We start from the raw sequence: 20649 nt of genomic DNA on the forward strand, positions 1-20649 counted from the left end.
TAGGAGCAGATTCCTCCAGAAATAGGAAAATTGAGGTTTAGTCAGCGCTTTATAGAAAGTAACCATAAAAGACCTTTGACTTTTTTTGTTGCCATGCAGTGACTGAAGTCATTCCATGGCAATCAACATGTTACATATAAGTAATAAAGTGCAAGGTCACAGAACAGAAACAGAAAGTTCTTTGGAATAACAGCAGTCTACAGTAAATTGAATAGCTTTCGGTGCCTGTCCTTTCGGTTCCTGTCTCTGAATAGTCCTGTGAGATACTTCTTTCCTGTTCAATTTATCCATCCAGGGAAGTGAAGACTTGCTTGTACAGCACTTTGTTTTTTTCTTTTCATGCAGACGCTACTGTCAGCACATACACTTGCAGCATGAACAACTCAACTGAGCTGTCTTCCTCAGAGGAAATTGCTATGGCCCCTGAGGAGTTTGACGGTGGGACAGCAGTGGCTTGTGTGATCCTGGGCCTGTCCTTCCTGGTAGGAGCTCCAGGGAACCTGCTGGTGATCTGGACTATCCTGAGACACGTCAAGCAGCGTTCCCACACTGTGGTGCTCATCCTGCACCTGGCTGCTGCAGACCTGCTGGTCCTCACCACCCTGCCTCTGTGGATCTACTCCCTGGCCCACCACTGGGTGTTAGGAGAAGCCTCCTGCAAGTTCTTGGTGTACATTATCTATGTATGCATGTTCAGCAGCATCTTCTTCATCACCCTTATGAGTGTGGAACGCTATTTAGCCATCTGTCATCCATTTGTGATGATGCGCTGGAAGACCAAGAGCGTTATGAACAGATGTCTTGTACTTTTGTGGCTCCTTGCTCTGCTTCTAGGAGTGCCTGACATACTGACAAGGCCTTCAGATGAAAGCAATGGAACTGGGCAGTGTTTTATCAAGGAATACAGCTCTGTGACCCAAGAAATCATCTTGTCATGTCTGGAGACCTTGGGGGGCTTTGTAGTTCCTTTTATCATTCTTAGTATCTGTTACTGTCTAGTAGCTGCCCAGCTCAGGAAAATGAGTTTCATCTCCAAACAGAAATCCATGGTTCTTGTGCACGCTGTGGTTCTAGCCTTCATACTGTGCTGGTTGCCTTACCATATCATCAACATTACTGATCTAGTTTGCATCCTGACATCTGGCACAGAACATGAATGTGTTCCGAGGAGTGTTGTCTTTAGCTCTGGTGCCCTTGTTTTCATCAGCAGTTCAGTGAATCCTGTGTTATATGTCCTCTTTGCGAGGAACTTACGAGGGAGTCTGGAAGAGTCCCGACTGGTCAGGCTGTTCCAGGAAATGGCCACTCACACCATCAAACTCAGGGAGCTGGTAGTACAACAGCAGACTGGCCAGATGGTAGCAAATACACAGGTAGAGCTGATGTCTGACTGAAAAATACTAAATCTCTTAAACTGTGATGCAAGGGAAATGTGATATTTGTTTTCTGCAGTGCATTAAGGGACTATACTTTACTATGAAGGCCTATATATGATCTACAGTTTTGAAAGCCTGTATGTCATATGTAAATAGTGCTGACAATGGTTATGTGTTCATGTGATTCATATAATTAACACATACAATATACCCTCCTATCTTTGTTTCACATTTACCCTTGGATGTCAGTGCAAACACATCATCGCAGTCTTTACATGTTTCTCGCTGTTGAGGATAATTTATTGCTGTATAGTTTAAAAAATTTAAAACTTTATAACTTGATACGCTCCTGTATTGTGCAATAAGTTTTGTGTATTACAATTAATGAGGTGTCTGTTTTCTGAATTGAAGAAATGAAATACCTCTTGATCAGTGTCCTTGGAAACTGCAACAATAATTACATTTTTGTTAATAATTAAAACTTTTTTCAAAAAGTTTATCATTCTCTCCAATTTTAATTCAACGCAGAACTTGACTAATTTTCTTGCTTTCTGAACGTGAAGCAATTATTCCCCATGACACTCACAGATGTAGTCATTATCTTATCAAGAATGTAAGTTGGCAAAGGGTTGCAAACCAATGTTGCTTTCATTTAACTCAAATAATCACTCAGGCATAACTGGAAAAGCTATGAGTCCCATCATTTCAGTGAATCTGAGATCATTTGCTTCATCATTTTTGAGATGACTCTGTTTTTAGATTTTTCTTTCACTTATTTGAAACTCCTTTACTTTTAATCCATGAACTGAGGTGAAAAATGGACCCATGACGAATGCATGAATCACCTCTCTATGTCTCAAACAGCCATGTGAGGAACCACCTTTCCTGTGCTGTCCATTCTTAAAGGGAAGTGAAGACTTGCTTGTACAGCACTTTGTTTTTTTCTTTTCATGCAGACGCTACTGTCAGCACATACACTTGCAGCATGAACAACTCAACTGAACTGTCTTCCTCAGAGGAAATTGCTATGGCCCCTGAGGAGTTTGACGGTGGGACAGCAGTGGCTTGTGTGATCCTGGGCCTGTCCTTCCTGGTAGGAGCTCCAGGGAACCTGTTAGTGATCTGGACTATCCTGAGACACATCAAGCAGCGTTCCCACACTGTGGTGCTCATCCTGCACCTGGCTGCTGCAGACCTGCTGGTCCTCATCACCCTGCCTCTGTGGATCTACTCCCTGGCCCACCACTGGGTGTTTGGAGAAGCCTCCTGCAAAGCCATGGTGTTCATGATCAACGCCTGTATGTATAGCAGCGTTTTCCTCATTACCCTTATGAGTGTGGAACGCTTTGTGGCCGTGCGCCACCCCTTTGCCTCGGCTGACTGGAAAAGGAAAAAAGCTTTAAATAAAGTTCTGCTAGCTCTGTGGACTGCAGCATTCGTGTTCAGCATACCAGTCATCCCAACTCAGGGAGTAGGGAAGGCTGCTGGTGAGGAGCACTGTCTGTACCGGTTTTACACTTCTGTGACCCAGGAGCTGGTGTGTGTGCTGCTAGAAACACTGCTGGGCTACATATTACCCTTCACCATCCTCGTGGTCTGCTATGGCTGCCTGTGCAGCCGGATTACTCAGATGAGCTTCAAGTCCAAGCGCAAGTCCACAGTGCTGATTGCCAGTGTAGTGGTTGTGTTTGCCATTTGTTGGACGCCTCATCACATAGGAAATGTCCTCTCACTCATCATCCTGGCCACTGAAAACTCCCTCCCGGACGCAGCAAAGAATCTGGAGAGCATCAGGAGCACCATGGCTTTCATTGCTGGAGCCATGGTCTTCATTAGCAGCACTGTTAACCCCATCCTCTACATGTTTGCGGCTCGCTCCTTCAGGAGCTCCCTGCGTGACACCGGCATCCAGAAGCTCTTCCTCCATATCTCCAGCACCTCCCCAGGTGAGGGCAATAAAGAGTTGTACTTTGTGTCCAAGAGACAGAGCAATCAGACCAACAGTTCTCAGTGTGTGTCTGAGTCAAAAGACCAAATGGACATTAAATAAAAATGTGTAAAAATAATCTGTCCTGATATTGAACATGTATGTATTGTCTGTGCTGTGTGTAGATATTCATGTGTATACTGTATGTATTTTTAAATGAAGGAAATGGTGCCTGAAATGAAACTCATTTTGTGTGAAATTACAACACAGAAAAACAAGAATTCTTTATCTGTGCAATACTTGTCCAATTCTGTAAATTACCTGTTTTACATGCAATAGTTTTTGTGTTATGTTTCTTTTTTTGAATGGTGACCATATATTTATAAATATGTTATATATTATGTATTCCATATCGTATTCATAAATAGCACAATAAATAATTATACATACATTAAACATTTCTCAATGTAAAGATTTTTTATTTTATTATATAATCTAGTTGATGCCAACAAATGGACATGGTATTGATTATGTTATTGATTCTGTGTACAATTTTCTTTAATTGCCAGTAGGTGTGGGAACAGAACACATTAGATGTTCATCTGGTAATCCTGTTGGCCACTTGTTTTTTTCACGCTTTTGCCACAGAGAAATATTTTTATAAATTACTCACAGCTATGGCTGTCTTAATTAGAGTTTGAGAACTTTTCAATCTTGCTGTGTCGTTCTTTGTCGGGAAACTGTAACATCTCTGATACAGTCTAATTGGGAATTCATGTAACAAAACTGTTGTTCAATTCACCTGATGAGTTTTCATCATAGAATCCATAACATACGACTTTTGTAAAAATGTTTTTCTCTCCTGACAAGTTAGCTAACAATTGTCGTGACATCCAACTACAAACAAAAACCCATCTTTCAACTTCCTCTCAATGAAAAGATTGCAAAATGTAAAACTTCATGTTCCCTTTGTCGAGCAGCAAAAAACGTGATCATGTTCCATGTAATGTTTTAGATGAGAGAGTTCAGTGTTATCCTATTTCCTTATAATTTCAAAATATAATTATAATATGCTTTTATCATAGCATATTAAGTTTATCTGTTGCCAAAACTGCAGTAGCCTACACAAAACATGTTCTAACCAACTGAGACAACCAGTAGATGGCAGTGGCAGTGTTTTTTATTTTTATTTTTTTAGTTTTAGTTTTGACATCATTTCAGAGTGGTGTTATAATTTCTTTTTTAGATTTCTTTATTTAAAAGGGAAAACACACATTAATCAACATGAGTACAAGGTCCAACATGTAAATGTGCCAGATTTATATCATACAGGCTATTTTTCGTCTGTAGACCCTAGCAGGTTGATGGCTTAAAAATAATATTATAAGATATAATATTTTTATCTCACTATCCCATCATATGGGAATGGTCATGATGAGATTTTCTTTTTCAGCGCTGCCTTGCTTCATACTCCTTACAAACAAGTATGCCTGTGTTGACACAGTGGAAAATGGAAGGAACCAAGCAGGAGACATCCTTTCTATACATTTTAAAACTTTGAACAAATTAAGAAAATAAAAGCAGAAATGTCACTTTGCGTCTAACTTGGTAACAATGACTTAAAACTATTTGACATTTCATACTAATGATTTTACCGTATGGTGACATTTTGTATGTTGTGTTAAATAAGGTGGCTCATTGTGATAATGATTTGAACTGAGAATTGAATAAACCCAGTGTGACACGTCACCTTTAAATATTAGTGAGTCAGGATTATTTTAACTGTGACAGTGGAAATTTACATTACAGAGGGCAAAGTGTGTGACAAAAAAAACATGTCAGACGAATTGACACACGATAACATAGCAGACTCTGAGACGCTAGGCCTTTTCTTACGAAATGAGGAAGCAACGTGTACAACATCAGCAGTGTGGTTTGTGCCTAATGTACCCATTGTCTTTCATTATGAGTATATGTTTACAATATGCCTGTACTGTACTTTTTAATTGAATCAACACTTTGTCCTTTATCATCTGAATGTTTTGTATGCTTTGAAAAAAAAAAAATGAATGTAGGCACAGATCCTTGGTATTTAACTTAATGTAAATTGATCAGTTTTTACCCTCAAAACCTGCCTCATATGAGCAATCACATATCCTACTGTATATAATGTAATCCCTTTCAATGGAACCCATACCCACCCTATAGCTAAAAGTACATCACAGAATGAGACCTGCCACAGGGATAACTGAGTCATGAATCTTGGCTATCCCTAAAGTTCACTGAGAAGTGTTGGTTACTGCTTTTGCCACTGGCTTGTTAGAAGACCTGCAAACACCTCGCACCACATGATACTACCGCTGACACCAAGCAAGTTACTTTCTGGATATGGTGGTGGGTCCTACAGGTTGCCTTCTTACACCTGCTGAAACAAAGACTCAACATGCCATTTTGGTGACACAGACAGATGGCATCTATAAGCATGCCTCATATGTAATGTCATTAAGATAGATGGTCTTTGTTGTTGTTGTTGTTGTTGTTGTTGTTGTTGTTGTTGTTGTTGTGGGAAATTACATTATGTGTCTAGGATTTCAGCTGAAGTGTTTCCCAAGGTGTCTAAACTGGTGCAACTATTCAGACTGGTTCAGCTGAAAAGAATAATTTCACATGAGGAAGGAGAAACTGAGAATTACTCTTGAGATTGGGGGATTTAAATAAGCGAAAGGAGTTGAAGAGACAAAAAGCCTTGAATTCACTACAGTCTACTGGCCCATAGCAAGCGAGATGGGGAGTGTCAGGAGCAACAAAACATGGCATTCTGGGAACCAGGCCAAAGATTGGGTGAAAACTCTAGCAGGCCAGTAAGGACCTGTGAAGTTTTTAAAAACTCTATTGTATGTTGTTGCTCTTTTAAGGTGCCAGATTTTATTTCAATATGAAAGCTGCTCATAGATGAAAGTATAGCTACACAAAAGAGTGTGAGTCTTCATACTGTATGTGTGACCAGAAAAAGAAAAAATAATGTACAGTGACAGTAAGTTATTTTATATCACATTGGGAGTGTGAAGCAGCACACAGCAGCATTGCTTTTTAGAGGATGAATAAGGATGACAGGTTGAAAACCTGTAAGAAACAATAAATAATATGCTACTTTCCATGTACAGGTTGATTCCATTATTCTTTATTTGTTCCCTCTGCCTCTTTATTTGAATGTCTGTCTGTGTGTTGGTTTGTTTTCTCCTTTCTTCCTTTCCTTCTGTCCTTCCTGCATTCCCTTTTACCTTTACCTTACCAAGTAATCATAAATGAGGGCAAATTTTCATGATGGCACTATAGCAATCACAACTTCAAACATTTAGTAAATATTGGCATTATATGGTGCAGGTGTAGCTTGTTTGCATTTGTATAACATCAGTGAAAACTAAATAAAAGAAATAGTTTGTTTCCAACTCTTTTCTACCAGAGTAGCAGTTTAGAATGCAAGAAAGTAACAGTTTGCAGCACACTGCTTTGAATAAGCCAGAGGCTTACATAAAATCTGTGTTCTAAATGTTATTTTAATGTTGAATCAGCTTAGTTGCAGTAAAACGCTGCTACCGACCCCCCTTTCCCCCCCTAAGTACCCTGGCTATTAGATTATTATCCAAAAGGTCAGATACTGTCATCCTTGAAATTGTTACACCAACAAAACACACAACTACACTCCTGGGACGGAGGTAGGCCTAGGTATAAGACAGGCAACAAATATCAACAGGCTACACAAATGCTTTGTCTTCAGCTCAGTATGCTACAGTTCCATGTTGTCTCTAAACTCTTAAGATTTACTCCAGCTCACATTTTGGAGCCTATTATTTGAAGCACATGTATTATCAGCACAAGTACAAAACAAATGTTAATGAAAAATAATAAACCTTTTAAAACACAAACGTTGCTCTATGTTTGCAGGGTGGATGGTGTTCTGCATTTAGCACTGTTCACTTACGCTTTACTATCAAACATGCCTCATGGAGGTACAGCCCTGTTTTGTCAGACTACTTCCTGATTCAAATGATCTGACCAATATGATTACAGCACTCACCCGAGCCTCCCGCCCTCACCTTTCCAAACCAGCCAATAGGCGACGTCTGTGGAGCTCTCCTCGCGCAGAGGTCGAGCCACACAGGTAACTCAGAAAAAAAAATAGAAAGGAGAGGAGGAAAAAAAAACTGCAGGGGTTGTTATGGAGTTCGTGTGAAAGAAAAACGGATTTCCACCCTTCTTTACCAGTTAAACCAGTATCTCTGGATAGAACACACTCAAGTACTTCAACAGGTAGAGTCTCTGAACGCAAACTCTTTCGTGGCTCCTCTGAAAATAATCTCCCCCCTTTTTCTCTCTGCGTTTACCTCAATTGAGTTTCAGCCCTTTTGTTCGCTCTTCTTATCACTTGGAAAAAGGTGAACCCTCGTGTTATTTTTTATTTTAATCTTTGCTTTAATTGTAGTTTTTACCCTTGTGGTCCCTGATGGCTTCGCACAGTGATACTCTGGTGGTGTTCTTTGGGGCAACAGCTGGTGCAAATGGGGGTAAACTGGGTTCGGATGAGAGGGAAATAATTCTCTTGGTGTGGCAAATTGTGGATCTACATGAGAAAAAGGTACGGACCTTTCTGACCCGTTCGTTCGTTGTACGGTTTCGTATGTACCCAAATTGTTTGTGGCATAGTGTCTACCTGTAGTGAAACAGTATGTTTGACATTTAAATCAACATGGTGTGCTCTCTAAAACCCTCCGCAGCATGCTAGCTAACGCTACAGCAATTCTCCGTCCAGCCGTCTTGTTAGCTCACCTTTTACAGGTGTGCGACCATAATTTAACAAGCAGGTGAGGACGGTAGTTTCACCTCATGGAGAAAACACACCGTTTTGGTTTGGCATGTCAGCTTCTTGATATAGGCCAAATAACGCTTTATTGACAATTAAGTGCTTTTTGCAACTACATTGTCAATTGTTTGTTTGACTTTTGTAAGAGTTCATTTTTCTGAATGTGGGTGTTGTAGTCTATAATTTGCCATAAATTAGCATTTTGTTTTACGCTGTGTTCTGCGCCATGAACCGCTAAATCCATTTACAGGTCGGGAAGCTTCATAGATGTCTTGTCAAGCCAGACACTTTAGAGCTGACAGACCAGTGTAAAGAGGACACAGGGCTGACTGTGGAAGACATCGTTAAAGCTGAGCCCCTGGACAAAGTTCTGCAACAGGTGAGTCCCACTGGTCACTTAAATGTGAGGTGCATTTCTACATAAGGAATATTTAAGAAGCATTTCACTCTGTTACACACGCATATAGCCCCAAGTACACACACAGAACCTATAAACATCCATTGTTTTTGTAGAGAGATGTCGGAGTGATGGGGCTGCCATAGTTACAGCCATTGGGGATTTGGTGCCTGGCTTAAGGGCACGTTGGCAGTGCCCAGGTGTTGAACTGGCACCTCTCCAGCTACCAGTCCACGCTCCATTCCTGGACTTGAACCGGCCACCCTCCGGTCCCTATTTACTTGGCGTTCGGCGACCCAAAAGTCTCTTTCTATGTGAAATAGGCCTTAAAGGTCCTGGTACTCAGTTTTATACACCATGTTTGAAATCTCTCACTGGGGTACTGAATTCATGAAAACCACAGCAAAAGCTCATAAAACCTCTACGCCGTCAGCAACGTTATAAGAAATTCAGAAGCTAATTAAACCGAGGCAATTTATCTCTGATAGTTTATGCCCAGAGCAAGATGGGACATGACAAGCCTGATTTGGCATTGAGCTGTAAGTTAATGTGAGGAGTGTCAAATTTCCCTGATGACATTTAGAAAAATGGTCTTTCACCTGGTTGAGCTATGTCATTTGCCCTGACAGTTAAACTCTGCTGACAGTTTGTAAAAGCTAAAGGGCTAGGATAGGCAGAGCCCGAGGCATCTGACGATAAGGAGGAGTCGCAGGTCTGGTCTTGTCTTGGCCCTGCTGCAGACATCTGGAAGGCGGAATGTTTACACGGGACCGCACCTCTGTTTTAGGCTGCAGGACAGACAGGAGGGGAGACTTTCAGATCTTAGGCTTCATCATTAGCATGGCACTTTTTCACATGAATTTGCTTTCTGGTTCCTACCTGTCAGGAGGTGTGTGTGTGTGTGTCGACAAAAGTGCTTATGTTGCCAAACTCATCTTCGCAAGAGTGTTTGTTTGCACTGGCTGCATCTTTACCACCCCTCCAGTATGTCATAGTTTAAAAACCTCATTATCATGCTGGACCAGTGTGTTTGGGTTGATATTAGTGCTGCAGTCTAAATACCATGCATGCACAAGCAGGTTAGTTGGGGTAATCAATTGAAAATGGGTTGTTTTCTTTACATTCTTTCTGGGGGTTAATGGCAATGATGCTGCTGGTGTTATAACACTAGCTTAAAACACTTAAAATTTCATGGGAGTTTGGTCCAAATGCTGAAGTAATTTATGCTTCATACAGACCTGGTAAGACTTCAGCTCCACTGTCGGTTAGTTTGTGTGCTGAACCTTCAAATATTAACCCAAGTAATCAGTTCGTTCTTTTCATACCTTTCTCTCACCGGTTACTTTCTTTCTCTATTGGTCATTCTAAGATTAGTTTTGATACAGGGAAGTAAAGGAAATTAACATTTTTCTAAGTAGTTTGAAGGGTTGTACAGAACTGCAATATAGAAGAATGTGTTGTTTTTTTAGATGGGACAGTCCATTTCATCTTATTCAATGATAGAGGAAAACAAGCATCTGCCTTTTATAGGTGGGCTGTGTGGTCTGGGAGATTAGCAGGGCTGTTTGCCAGCTACCCTCCATAACATTGGAAAGCTGTTTCTCCACAAAAAAAAAAATCATGCTAAATCACCACTTTAAATATTGTCTTTTTGTTGTCTAGTTTTCCAGAGATGTGCTCATACATTTCTTGGAAATAAGCCATTCACCATTTAAAAAAAAAAAAAAAAAGAAGCATAAAATGACTAATCGAAAACCAAAGTGTGTGTGTGTGTGGGTGTGGACTGTACAGGCTTAGATTTAGTCTGGGACATTGACAGCATGTCACAGCCTGTAGGGAGCTGCACATGATGGGAGACCTCACACACCTTGTTGTTGTGACACCGTTTTCCAACTGTTTTAGACCACAGACAGAAATACTGGCTTCAGCAGTGAGTGAAATTAAGGACTGGGTGCTTGCTTACAAAGGCAACTATATTGTGACATAGACAACTGGATGAATCGCATCTAAGAGGGATTCACACAAGCTGGATTTTAACACTACGGAAGAAAAGGCTGCACAAAGATCACATGCAAAAATCACTCTGCTTTGTATGAGCCCAATCCTACGATAATGTATTCCTGGGTGTGTCCAAAGACTTCTAAGACCAAAGTGTCAAAATGAATGCCTTTTTATAAAAGGAATATTTTAAATGAATGTTGATGTTTTGTGCCTGTTGCTACAATGACTGTTATATTCACACAAGAAAGCAAGTTTTCAGGGGAAATCAGACTTAAGATGGGAAATTACTGGAGAAGAATGATCTGATTACTTCAGAATCATGTTTGCACTCATGTAACTTTGTAAATGTGTTAAAGATAAGTCTAATGTCAGAAAAAGTATTCTGCGTATTATACTGTATATTACACAGCAGCTTGAAGAGATACACAGTGGACACTTTTCCTTTTTCTGTGTGCATGTTTTGTGAATTTTACACACACTGGAAACTTATTATCTTTTCAATTTTAGACATTTATTTCAGTTGGGACTTTTTCTATTAATATTGTCTTTCATCTCAGTCCACTGTCAGTGATTTTTCTGTGCATGTTCTTGTGGTGCACATGCTCACAATGTAAAAACCTTTTTAGAAACTGGCTTAAGAATAAACCTTGCCAGTGAAAAAAGTGGATTTTTCATTTACACGATAATCTATGAACTGTGTGGATTTTTGCCCAGTTAGAATCATTCTGAATGCAAGCAGCAGCCAACTCTTGTGTCATGAAACATGCCGATGTGCTGTGGTGGCAGTGTGTATTTGCCTTTTAGGTACCTTTTTTAACAGTTAAAACAGGGACTGCCCCAACACTCCCTGCTGCTCTTATCGGAATTTGTTTCAGCCACCGCCACCCCACCTCACCTCTGCATACAAACAATCCAGTTAACATGGAGAGCAAATTGTGATAGAACCATGTTCAAAGGCCACTTCCTCCCCCTCATCTGTGGAAATGCTTTCCAGAGGGTGGAGTCAGAGCGAAAGTTGGTTTAAGATAAATTTGGTTATGTGTGGATCCCAAAATTTTGGAGAAACGGATGTTGATTTTGAATTCAACTAAAATAAATGGCTTTCTTCCTTCCTATAGTAAGAGGGCATTATCATATAGAAAGCGTGACATGGGTTAAAATAGATAGCAGAGCCAAGCTTGCCAGTAAGGCATGATAACAATGATTGTATCATTGAAATAAAAAAACGAAACATTTAAGTAGTACTGCTGGATGTTTATTGGCATGGCTATTGGCAGCAAGTTGCAAAGATTATACAGACAATCTTAGGATAAAGTGGAACATGAATAATGGGTGGTTTGAGTTCACACATTGCACATTAATAGCCCGATCATGCTAATTGAAAAAGAAAAGTAGCCAATTTAAGGTGGAAGCACTCTGACCTTTTTCTATGTTCTTTTTCTTCTCTGTGGTCTGTTCACGAGTTTGGCTCAATGGCCTGTTGCCTCTACATATCTGTCAGTGTGAGATTTGTCTTCTGTTTAGCTTATTTGTTCAACTGAAACTTCTTTTTGACAGTGGAGAAAGGTAGTGGGGGTGCTGCTACGTCATCAAAAGCATTTGGTTATTTCTCAGTAATCCGGCTTGAGTAATTGGCCAAGGCGGAGCTGCATGCACAGCTATGAGCAAACATTAGTCCTGTTATCCTGTAAACATGAAATGATTAAGTATGGTGCGCTTCAAATGTGTTGAATTAATCTACACAATTTTGGAGTTTCATAGTTTTAAGATTTTTGTGTTTACTGAACAATGAAAGTTTAGGTATTAAATTGGATTTAAGAAGATACCTGTTGTTTTTTGGTATTGTGAGCTTTCAGACACATACCTGAGAAAAATAATCTCCCTACAGTGAAAACTACACACGTGACGTCCTGGGAATTTGCACATTCAATTAACGAAGGAATTGAAATCTAGGGACTTTGAATTCCACAACTGTCTTTTTTTCTTTCTTTTTTTTTATAAACTTCTTGTTTACTGCTTACATTGACAATTAACAGCTCCACCAAAGGCTGTAATACAAGGTATGCTGCTGAGGTGGTGTGTTGATACTGTGGTCAGGAGAGTTTGCTTACCTTAGCAATGTAATATGCTAATAGACTAGACTTGATCAAAACATGTAAGGGCAGGTAGATATGAAGTTGCCAAAACAAGAGTTAATTATATCACTTTATATTGTGATAATTAATAATTGAATCCCGTGAAATAGATCTGTCCTCTGTGTACATTGTTTCACAAATTGTTTATGGGTTCCACCTTTTTAGTTAGTCACAGTACGTACAGTTTATCGTAACCGCCCTAAATTAAGAAGTCATTTAGGTCTGGGATTAGAATGACAGCCAGAACAGCGCATTTCTCGTCCAATTATCCTGTTGTGTATCTATGGCAGCTATAACAATAACTGCTGTATCTGAGCCGGGCCACCACGCCAACGTTCACTTATTTAATAGCTCTTAGATGATGTGAAAAGCATCCATACAGTCCATATTTGTTCAATTCATTTTTTTTTTTTGTTTTTTATGTCTCATTGTAGGTCTAATTCCTAATAAAAAAATAAATACAAATTTTTATATATATATAATTATTTTTTTTTATTAGGAATTAGACCTACAATGAGACATTCAAGATTGAACAAATATGGACTGTATGGATGCTTTTCACATCATCTAAGAGCTATTAAATAAGTGAATGTTGGCGTGGTGGCCCGGCTCAGATACAGCAGTTATTAATTGTTATAGCTGCCATAGATACACAACAGGATAATTGGACGAGAAATGCGCTGTTCTGGCTGTCATTCTAATACCAGACCTAAATGACTTCTTAATGTGTGTGTGTGGGACGTTTTTACTCCGTATTGCACAATGGCAAAGAGAACTTACAAAAGTATAGTTTTGAAAATAACTTTTATACATTTTTAAGTTTAGTGACCAGTGATCTTTTACTTGTCCGCTTGTATTCATGGGCGCTTGCTGTTTTGTTTTTTTGTTTTTTTTTCTCTGATCGATGATTCTTTCAGGTTTCTGTCCAGCCACCCTAAAACCCCCTTAATCTATGCTGAAGCATTGTTCCCTTGTCAGCACCTGGTACGCGTTGCCAAATAGCTCTGTATTTCTCTGACTTTTAAGGAGCATGCTTCAACATGCACCTCTAATACTTTCTCACTGTCTGAAGATCAGTCGTAAATAGCCATTGGCCTTGTAAAACTAGTCAGTCATTGGGTTTTAGTTGGTCTAACACCCAGACGGTCTAATTTTGCACTTAGACAGGTGACTTTGAGGATTCAGGGAAGAAGGGAAAAACTAACATGACAACTTTCTGAAGAGGGAAAAGATAGTCTCTTGCATGGTAACAATGAGTAGCAAATGAATACAAGCGGCATTCAAGTCGATATGACTTGAGAAATTATGCAAAGTATTCTGGGTTGGAACCTATGTATGAGATACTACAGATACCCCTGTTATGGTCCCCACATCCTTTCCAAAGTATCTTTTTATAAAGCTGCTTAGCAAAGCGTTCAACTTACAAAAATAAAATGTGGCTGCCCTTGAAGATTAATAATCTAAAATCATAATAAAACTAGAAGGGCACTCCCAGAGTGCAAGCCTCTGCCAATGCTATGCCCTATCTCTCATTGGTAATGAAAGTGAAACATAATTTGTATATACGCCTTGTTATTTGGATCCGCTCCAAAAAGTAATGGCTGTGCAAAGGCCTACACTACACCAAGTTTTATGAACATCGGGCCAGTAGTTTTTCTATAATCCTGCTGACAAACAAGTAATGTAAAACATTCTCAGAAATGCAGTCCTCTGACATGTGTGTTGAAGTGGTGGCCTCTGTTCAAATGCTGCCAACAACGGGTTGACACAACACACAGACTGGGGCTCATTGATTATAAATAACCATGTACTAATGTGGGAGTTGCTGGTATCTAGGATTGGGTGGTGGTTAATCTGAGTTTACGTTGAGTGGAGGCAGGCAGGTTGGACTCGTATGGGTTGTTTTTCATCTTGTCTGGCTGTGACTGTTGGTCGTGTTAGACAACTGTGATGCTGGTATTTAGTGGTGTGATCATTCCTCTCCTTTGTCTGCTCCCACCCTTGCTAGGCAAACACTAAAACCTGTTAGACAAGCCTCGTTCCTAATGAAAAGCAGACGCGCAAACCCCATTTCCACCTGGTATTTAAAATCTGATCTGAGTGATCCGATCACAAGTGGACAGCTATAGGTACAGGTGGGAATCAATGTACCCAGAGCACATTGAGATCCAATCACCTAGACCATATTTGGTGGTTTAGGCCACATGTTACCACACTCTTTTAGCTGTGTGTACATGTATGTGCCTTGGGCCACCACTCAACTGAGCAGAACTACATATTTTCATTACATTACATTCTGTTTCAGAAAGAGGTAATGTCACCTCAGAGTCAGTTACTATGGTAACTGAGCCTGTGAACCTAATCTGGTCGGGGCAGGTTTTCTTCAAGAAACCTTGAGTTTCTCTTAGTCTCCTTCCTCTGACACAGCACTCTTTCATTCAGTCTTTATCAGGCGCATTTTAGCGCAGTTTTTTCGGCATGAATAAAAAAAAATTGTGTTGGTTTATTAACCCATCCATCCATCCATCTTCGTCCGCTTATCCGGGGTCGGGTCGCGGGGGTAGCGGCTCCAGCAGGGGACCCCAAACTTCCCTTTCCCGAGCCACATTAACCAGCTCCGACTGGGGGATCCCGAGGCGTTCCCAGGCCAGGTTGGAGATATAATCCCTCCACCTAGTCCTGGGTCTTCCCCGGGGCCTCCTCCCAGCTGGACGTGCCTGGAACACCTCCCTAGGGAGGCGCCCAGGGGGCATCCTTACCAGATGCCCGAACCACCTCAACTGGCTCCTTTCGACGCGAAGGAGCAGCGGCTCTACTCCGAGCTCCTCACGGATAACTGAGCTTCTCACCCTATCTCTAAGGGAGACGCCAGCTACCCTCCTGAGGAAACCCATTTCGCCGCTTGTACCCTGGATCTTGTTCTTTCGGTCATGACCCAGCCTTCATGACCATAGGTGAGGGTAGGAACAAAAACTGACCGGTAGATTGAGAGCTTTGCCTTCTGGCTCAGCTCTCTTTTCAGTCACAACGATCCGGTAAATTGAATGTAATACCGCACCCGCTGTGCCGATTCTCCGACCAATCTCCCGCTCCATTGTCCCATCACTCGCGAACAAGACCCCAAGGTACTTGAACTCCTTCACTTGGGGTAAGGACTCATTCCCTACCTGGAGAAGGCACTCCATCGGTTTCCTGCTGAGAACCATGGCCTCCAATTTAGAGGTGCTGATCCTCATCCCAGCCGCTTCACACTCGGCTGCGAACCGATCCAGTGAGTGCTGAAGGTCACAGGCCGATGATGCCATCAGGACCACATCATCTGCAGAAAGCAGCGATGAGATCCCCAGCCCACCGAACTGCAACCCCTCTCCACCCCGACTACGCCTCGATATCCTGTCCATAAATACTACAAACAGGATTGGTGACAAAGCGCAGCCCTGGCGGAGGCCAACTCTCACCTGAAACGAGTCCGACTTACTGCCGAGAACCCAGACACAGGGTTTATTAACCATGTTAGGCAAACTATAAAACACTTTTTCCTTCTAAAAACATGGCATTTCCTTGTGTCGACGGTCCCATTGATGAAGAAGCTGCTTTATTTCGCAGGGTGTTGTCGGGAGATGGTATTGAAGCCCCGACATTTTAATTATCAGAGAACTTCCTATTTGAGCGCTATCGTTTTTCTTCCCAGTCGGTTATGCAGCCTATAGGCTACATAACCTTATCCGTCCTCATATCTAACGTCACCCATCTTGGGTGTGCTCTACATCCCAGCAGATTATTTGTGTCACATAATTTTTTTTTTTTTTGAAAACGGCAGTTTTCTTTACAACATTGGTGATGCAGAGCATTTTAGTAAAGCCGCTGTAGCGCCATCAGAAGAGTGTGACTCGCTCGGAAACGTGTTTTAAATGTTGTTTAGTGTTCCCTGGCAACAAACCAGTAAGAGCCATTAAAAAGGAGTTCCACAGTATTGCAGGTGAATGATGTAAACCCTTTTGGAAATAAAAGATTATGAATTATAATTCTGTTAATGATGGTGCTGCAGCCTCAGTGGGATTAGTAGGCCTAGGACTTTTTCACCCGCAGTATATTTGCACCTAAATTACATAGATTATAGGTTCAATACTATTTCACCAGTAATATTAGGCTATACTTATGATTAAATATGATACACCATATTGGAATATTTACTCTAGCAGCAATTTTCTCCCACGCAGCATTTTCTCTCTTTTGCAGCAGCTGCTGTGTTGTTTTTTTTTTTAAACCCGCTGTTTGTGCGCATGAGTATTTCCGCCGACCCATTTTTTTGTGTGGTTGTTACCATGGTGAATCGTAGTATCAGGGCTCCATTCATGCTGCCTTTTTATTGTGGTGGTGCATGCGCGTGAACCTACTGAGTTGTTTGAACCAACTCATATCAGCTGTTCTGAAACCAAAAACTCAGTTTCCCATCTCAGGGTAAATCAACTCCGACATCAGGGTTTGTTAAACCTCCTTCCTGAAATGGGGCCCAGCTCTTATACCCCCGGCTGTCTGGAGCTCTGTGCCCCACTGTTGCCTGGAAAAGGCAGGTACCGGTATACAATGTTATTTTTAGTTTCATAAAACATCCCTGAATTCCACCAAAAGCAGGAAATGTTGGGTCTTCATTAGCAATAACTTAACACGACTACTATAATTGGACATGAAACGTAAAATAAAGCTGATTATAGGAACTAAACTTCAAACCACAGAGATTCAGTTAGAAGCTACAAACATTTGTAAGAGCTAAACACTGAGACTTGTAAAAACATCTTTCTCTTCTGCCCAGGTCCCTACTGCTCATGAGTAGACCTTATTTTGGCTGTAGGCAGCACTTTTTCATTAGTCATTGCACGCTTCTAATGTATGATTTATTTGAGTTATAACTGAAATGTGCATATATACACACTCATTCACTCACTCACTCACTCACTCATAACCAGCCTATATGCAATCCTTTTTGCATATAGAGCGGGAAAGTGATCCAATTACAAGTGGTCACTCAAAACGCATTTGGAGACACATTCCACCTGGCAGGTGGAAACATGTACGTACATACGTACGTACGTACGTATGTCTGCCTTAAGATTAAAGTACACTGTGTAATTCTCACTTTCACATAGTGGGTAGTGTTTGCACATCAGATACTAGAACCATATTTGACCCATTTATTTTAAAGTCACATAATGTTAATTAATGTAAATTAATGGGAGTGAAGTAATCCGAAATCGGAGATTTTTAGGTATTCAGATTTGATATTGACAGTCCCACTTTCCTGTGATGGGTACACATTTTAAAATATTCTTGTATTTTCTCCTTCTTGTTTGCTTTATTACACAGTTCCAGCAGTCGGTGTCATCAGAAGTGAAATGTCTCGGCAGAAGCTCTTTCACACTTTGCGTCAACAGTCCCCTTGTCATCCGACAGGCCCTCCACCCCGAAGCTTCCAAAAAGGTGTGTGTGTGTTTTCTTTTAAATTATTTCCTCTTTTTGTATTCCTAGTTATACCTCTAGTGACAGCATAACTTTTTCTCCTGAATTCTTTTTTTTTTTCTTTGTCTGCCGCCAGCTTACTGGTGTGTCCTACTATGTCATACTAAATCCTTTGTTTTTTTTTTTTTTTCCTTTTCAGAATCTTGTCCTTCCTGAATGTTTCTTTTCATTTGTGGACGTAAGGAGGGAGTTTCACAAATGCTGCCCCAATGCCAGCCCCTTGCAGAAGCTCACACTTGCCTCCATGTTAGAATGTATCCTTTGCTAGTAGTCATATTATTGAAAACTCCTTTAGCTGTATATTTCAGGGAAGATACAAGGAAGATTGTTAATGTTTGCAGAACTGTATTATAGATTATGTATAGAACTGTATGTACTGAGTGTGCATAGGCATTTCATTGCAAATTCAGTTTAGTAGACTAGTATCTTTTAGTAGACCCAGATCTTTGCAGCATGGCACGTCAACAAGTAGTACAAATTCAAAATAATAGGCCAATTAAACTAGTCGGTGTCCTTAACTGTGTGTGTAGATGTTGGGCTTCCTGCTGTGTCAGAGCAGTCGATGGGGGCGAGGGAGGTGAGCAGCATGGTGCAGCTGACACTTCACATCCTGGCTGAGCCCTACAGTAAGTAACTCCCACCCTTTGTAACTAAAAGGATCAGACATTAACCTAAAAATATATACATATATGAACACCAATGCAGTGGTTGGTATGCATTAACCTTTGACTACCTGATGGTTTGGGTTTATAAAATCGGCACCGTGACTGCAAGACTAAAGTCTTTGCATTGTACCACAATTGTCTTGCATCTTTTTAATTGTATGAAACTGGAACATAGCCCACATATTCAGAGAGAGAACACTTTTAACTAGAAGGTGTAGTAGTTTGATCATTGAAGAATGTCTTGATTATATTATTGCTAATTAACGAGCCAGAAATGCTTATACTTTACTATTCTATACTACATTAGACGATTAACGGGTTGATGTAAGATGACTCCAGTTTCCGTACAAATAAATCTAACTTTAATCGGACAACTTCTATCTTGACTGTTGCAGTCGCCTCTGGCTTTATCCTCTTAATAACAGCCAAGTATGTCTTTGGGTGTGACAAGTAACAGGAATGCAGAGTGATTAAAGCACACACTGCTTAGCAGGGTAAACCTGTTCACTACAGAAAAGAGAGAACATTATTTTGATGAGAGATGCAACAACACACTCAATCATACAATTTTATTTATTTTTTAGACCACAAGTTCTCCTGTGTTGAAACGGTGAAGTACAAGTTTGATTCCGGCACATGGTATGTATTAACTTTTCAATAGATGTACATGTATCTCACTCCATCTTTGTTCCTACCACACCTGTTCGTCTGTGGTTTACAGACTGACAACCCCCCCCTTCAGCCATATTCAGCTCTCAGACCTCGGGCCCTTAGCATTGATTACAGCAACAAGGAAACCACAAGTGTGTCATTAAAGCTGTCCAACTTTGCCATCAAGTGCTTACCTGGCTATCTAGTAGCAGAACACCAAATCCTGTTGCTCTCAGACAGTCAAAAGCCAGTCACCTTGACAACCCCCTGACATTTAATCATGGGAGTGTTTTACTGTGTTAAGCACTTACTGTGAGTGGCCTCTGTGTCTGCAATCTATAGACAATCTCTTCAAATTTGACAAAAGCAATGGTGTATTTCCTAAAAGCTATAGTCATCTGCAGGGATGTTTTTTTAATAATCGGTTGTAATTATTCTTCCTTTCTAAATATAGTCAGAATGTCATTAATGTTTTTTTTGTTTTTTTTTCTTCTCTTTCTTTCTCCCTTTTCAGCAGCAAGACAGAGCCAGTAGACAGTGAGACGGTGATCAGAGCACGGGGGCTTCCATGGCAGTCTTCAGACCAAGACATTGCTCGCTTCTTTAAAGGCCTCAGTATTGCCAAGTATGTTGGACTTGATGGACATATTCCAATAGCCCTGTTACTCCATTGAACTTTATTTAAACTTCTACTGCAGAAAAACATTTTACGGTGCAGGGGGTTTGATTTCTTTTTTTTTTAAACTGCTGGTGCTCTCACTTTACCATTGTGATTGCAAAATCAGTTTTGAAATTTTCTGTAGATTGTAGATCATATAAAATGCTCTTTTAAAAGTACATTCAACCTCCAAGATTAGTGTTAGTCCATATCATTAACTGTGTTCGTACTCATGCAAGTGTCTGTGCACCTGTGTTTCAGGGGTGGCGTGGCCTTGTGTCTTAATGCTCAAGGCAGGAGGAACGGTGAGGCCTTAGTTCGTTTCATCAACTCAGAACACCGGGACCTGGCCCTGGAACGCCACAAGCACCACATGGGTAGCCGCTACATCGAGGTTAGATTCAGTTCAGTCATTCTTGTTCAGTCGTACTGTAACTTAGTTTTGTATGTTTTTAAATGAT

At 40.7% G+C, this 20649-nt stretch overlaps 3 protein-coding genes across 6 annotated transcripts in view; all 3 read left to right on the forward strand.

Annotated features, from left to right (window-relative positions):
• The first annotated feature begins 216 nt into the window (after positions 1-216).
• LOC144518989 (leukotriene B4 receptor 1) lies at positions 217-1873 on the forward strand. Its single transcript, XM_078251875.1, has one exon. It carries the CDS (start codon positions 375-377, stop codon positions 1392-1394), a length of 1020 nt encoding a protein of 339 aa, XP_078108001.1. The 5' UTR covers positions 217-374; the 3' UTR covers positions 1395-1873.
• Positions 1289-7121, forward strand: LOC144518979 (leukotriene B4 receptor 1). Its single transcript, XM_078251864.1, has 2 exons — positions 1289-1373; positions 2333-7121. Exon 2 carries the CDS (start codon positions 2362-2364, stop codon positions 3424-3426), a length of 1065 nt encoding a protein of 354 aa, XP_078107990.1. The 5' UTR covers positions 1289-1373; positions 2333-2361; the 3' UTR covers positions 3427-7121.
• A 347-nt stretch (positions 7122-7468) lies between these two features.
• The window catches only part of esrp2 (epithelial splicing regulatory protein 2), a 26592-nt gene continuing 13411 nt past the window's right edge, over positions 7469-20649 (forward strand). For 2 of the 4 annotated variants that reach the window (XM_078251886.1, XM_078251899.1), the window contains exons 1-8: positions 7621-7939; positions 8415-8543; positions 18062-18175; positions 18354-18468; positions 18745-18840; positions 19464-19518; positions 20045-20155; positions 20450-20582. In XM_078251886.1, the coding sequence (XP_078108012.1) occupies positions 7808-7939; positions 8415-8543; positions 18062-18175; positions 18354-18468; positions 18745-18840; positions 19464-19518; positions 20045-20155; positions 20450-20582 (885 nt within the window). In that variant the 5' untranslated portion in view covers positions 7621-7807. The other 2 variants (XM_078251904.1, XM_078251892.1) reach the window with 2 other exon arrangements.

This window comes from Sander vitreus, chromosome 1 (assembly GCF_031162955.1).
Source record: "Sander vitreus isolate 19-12246 chromosome 1, sanVit1, whole genome shotgun sequence".
NCBI classification, from domain to species: Eukaryota; Metazoa; Chordata; class Actinopteri; order Perciformes; family Percidae; genus Sander; species Sander vitreus.

Excerpts from the sequence above, each read along its gene's own strand:
- LOC144518989 (XM_078251875.1), top strand. The coding sequence starts at position 375 with ATGAACAACTCAACTGAGCTGTCTTCCTCAGAGGAAATTGCTATGGCC.
- LOC144518979 (XM_078251864.1), top strand. The coding sequence starts at position 2,362 with ATGAACAACTCAACTGAACTGTCTTCCTCAGAGGAAATTGCTATGGCC.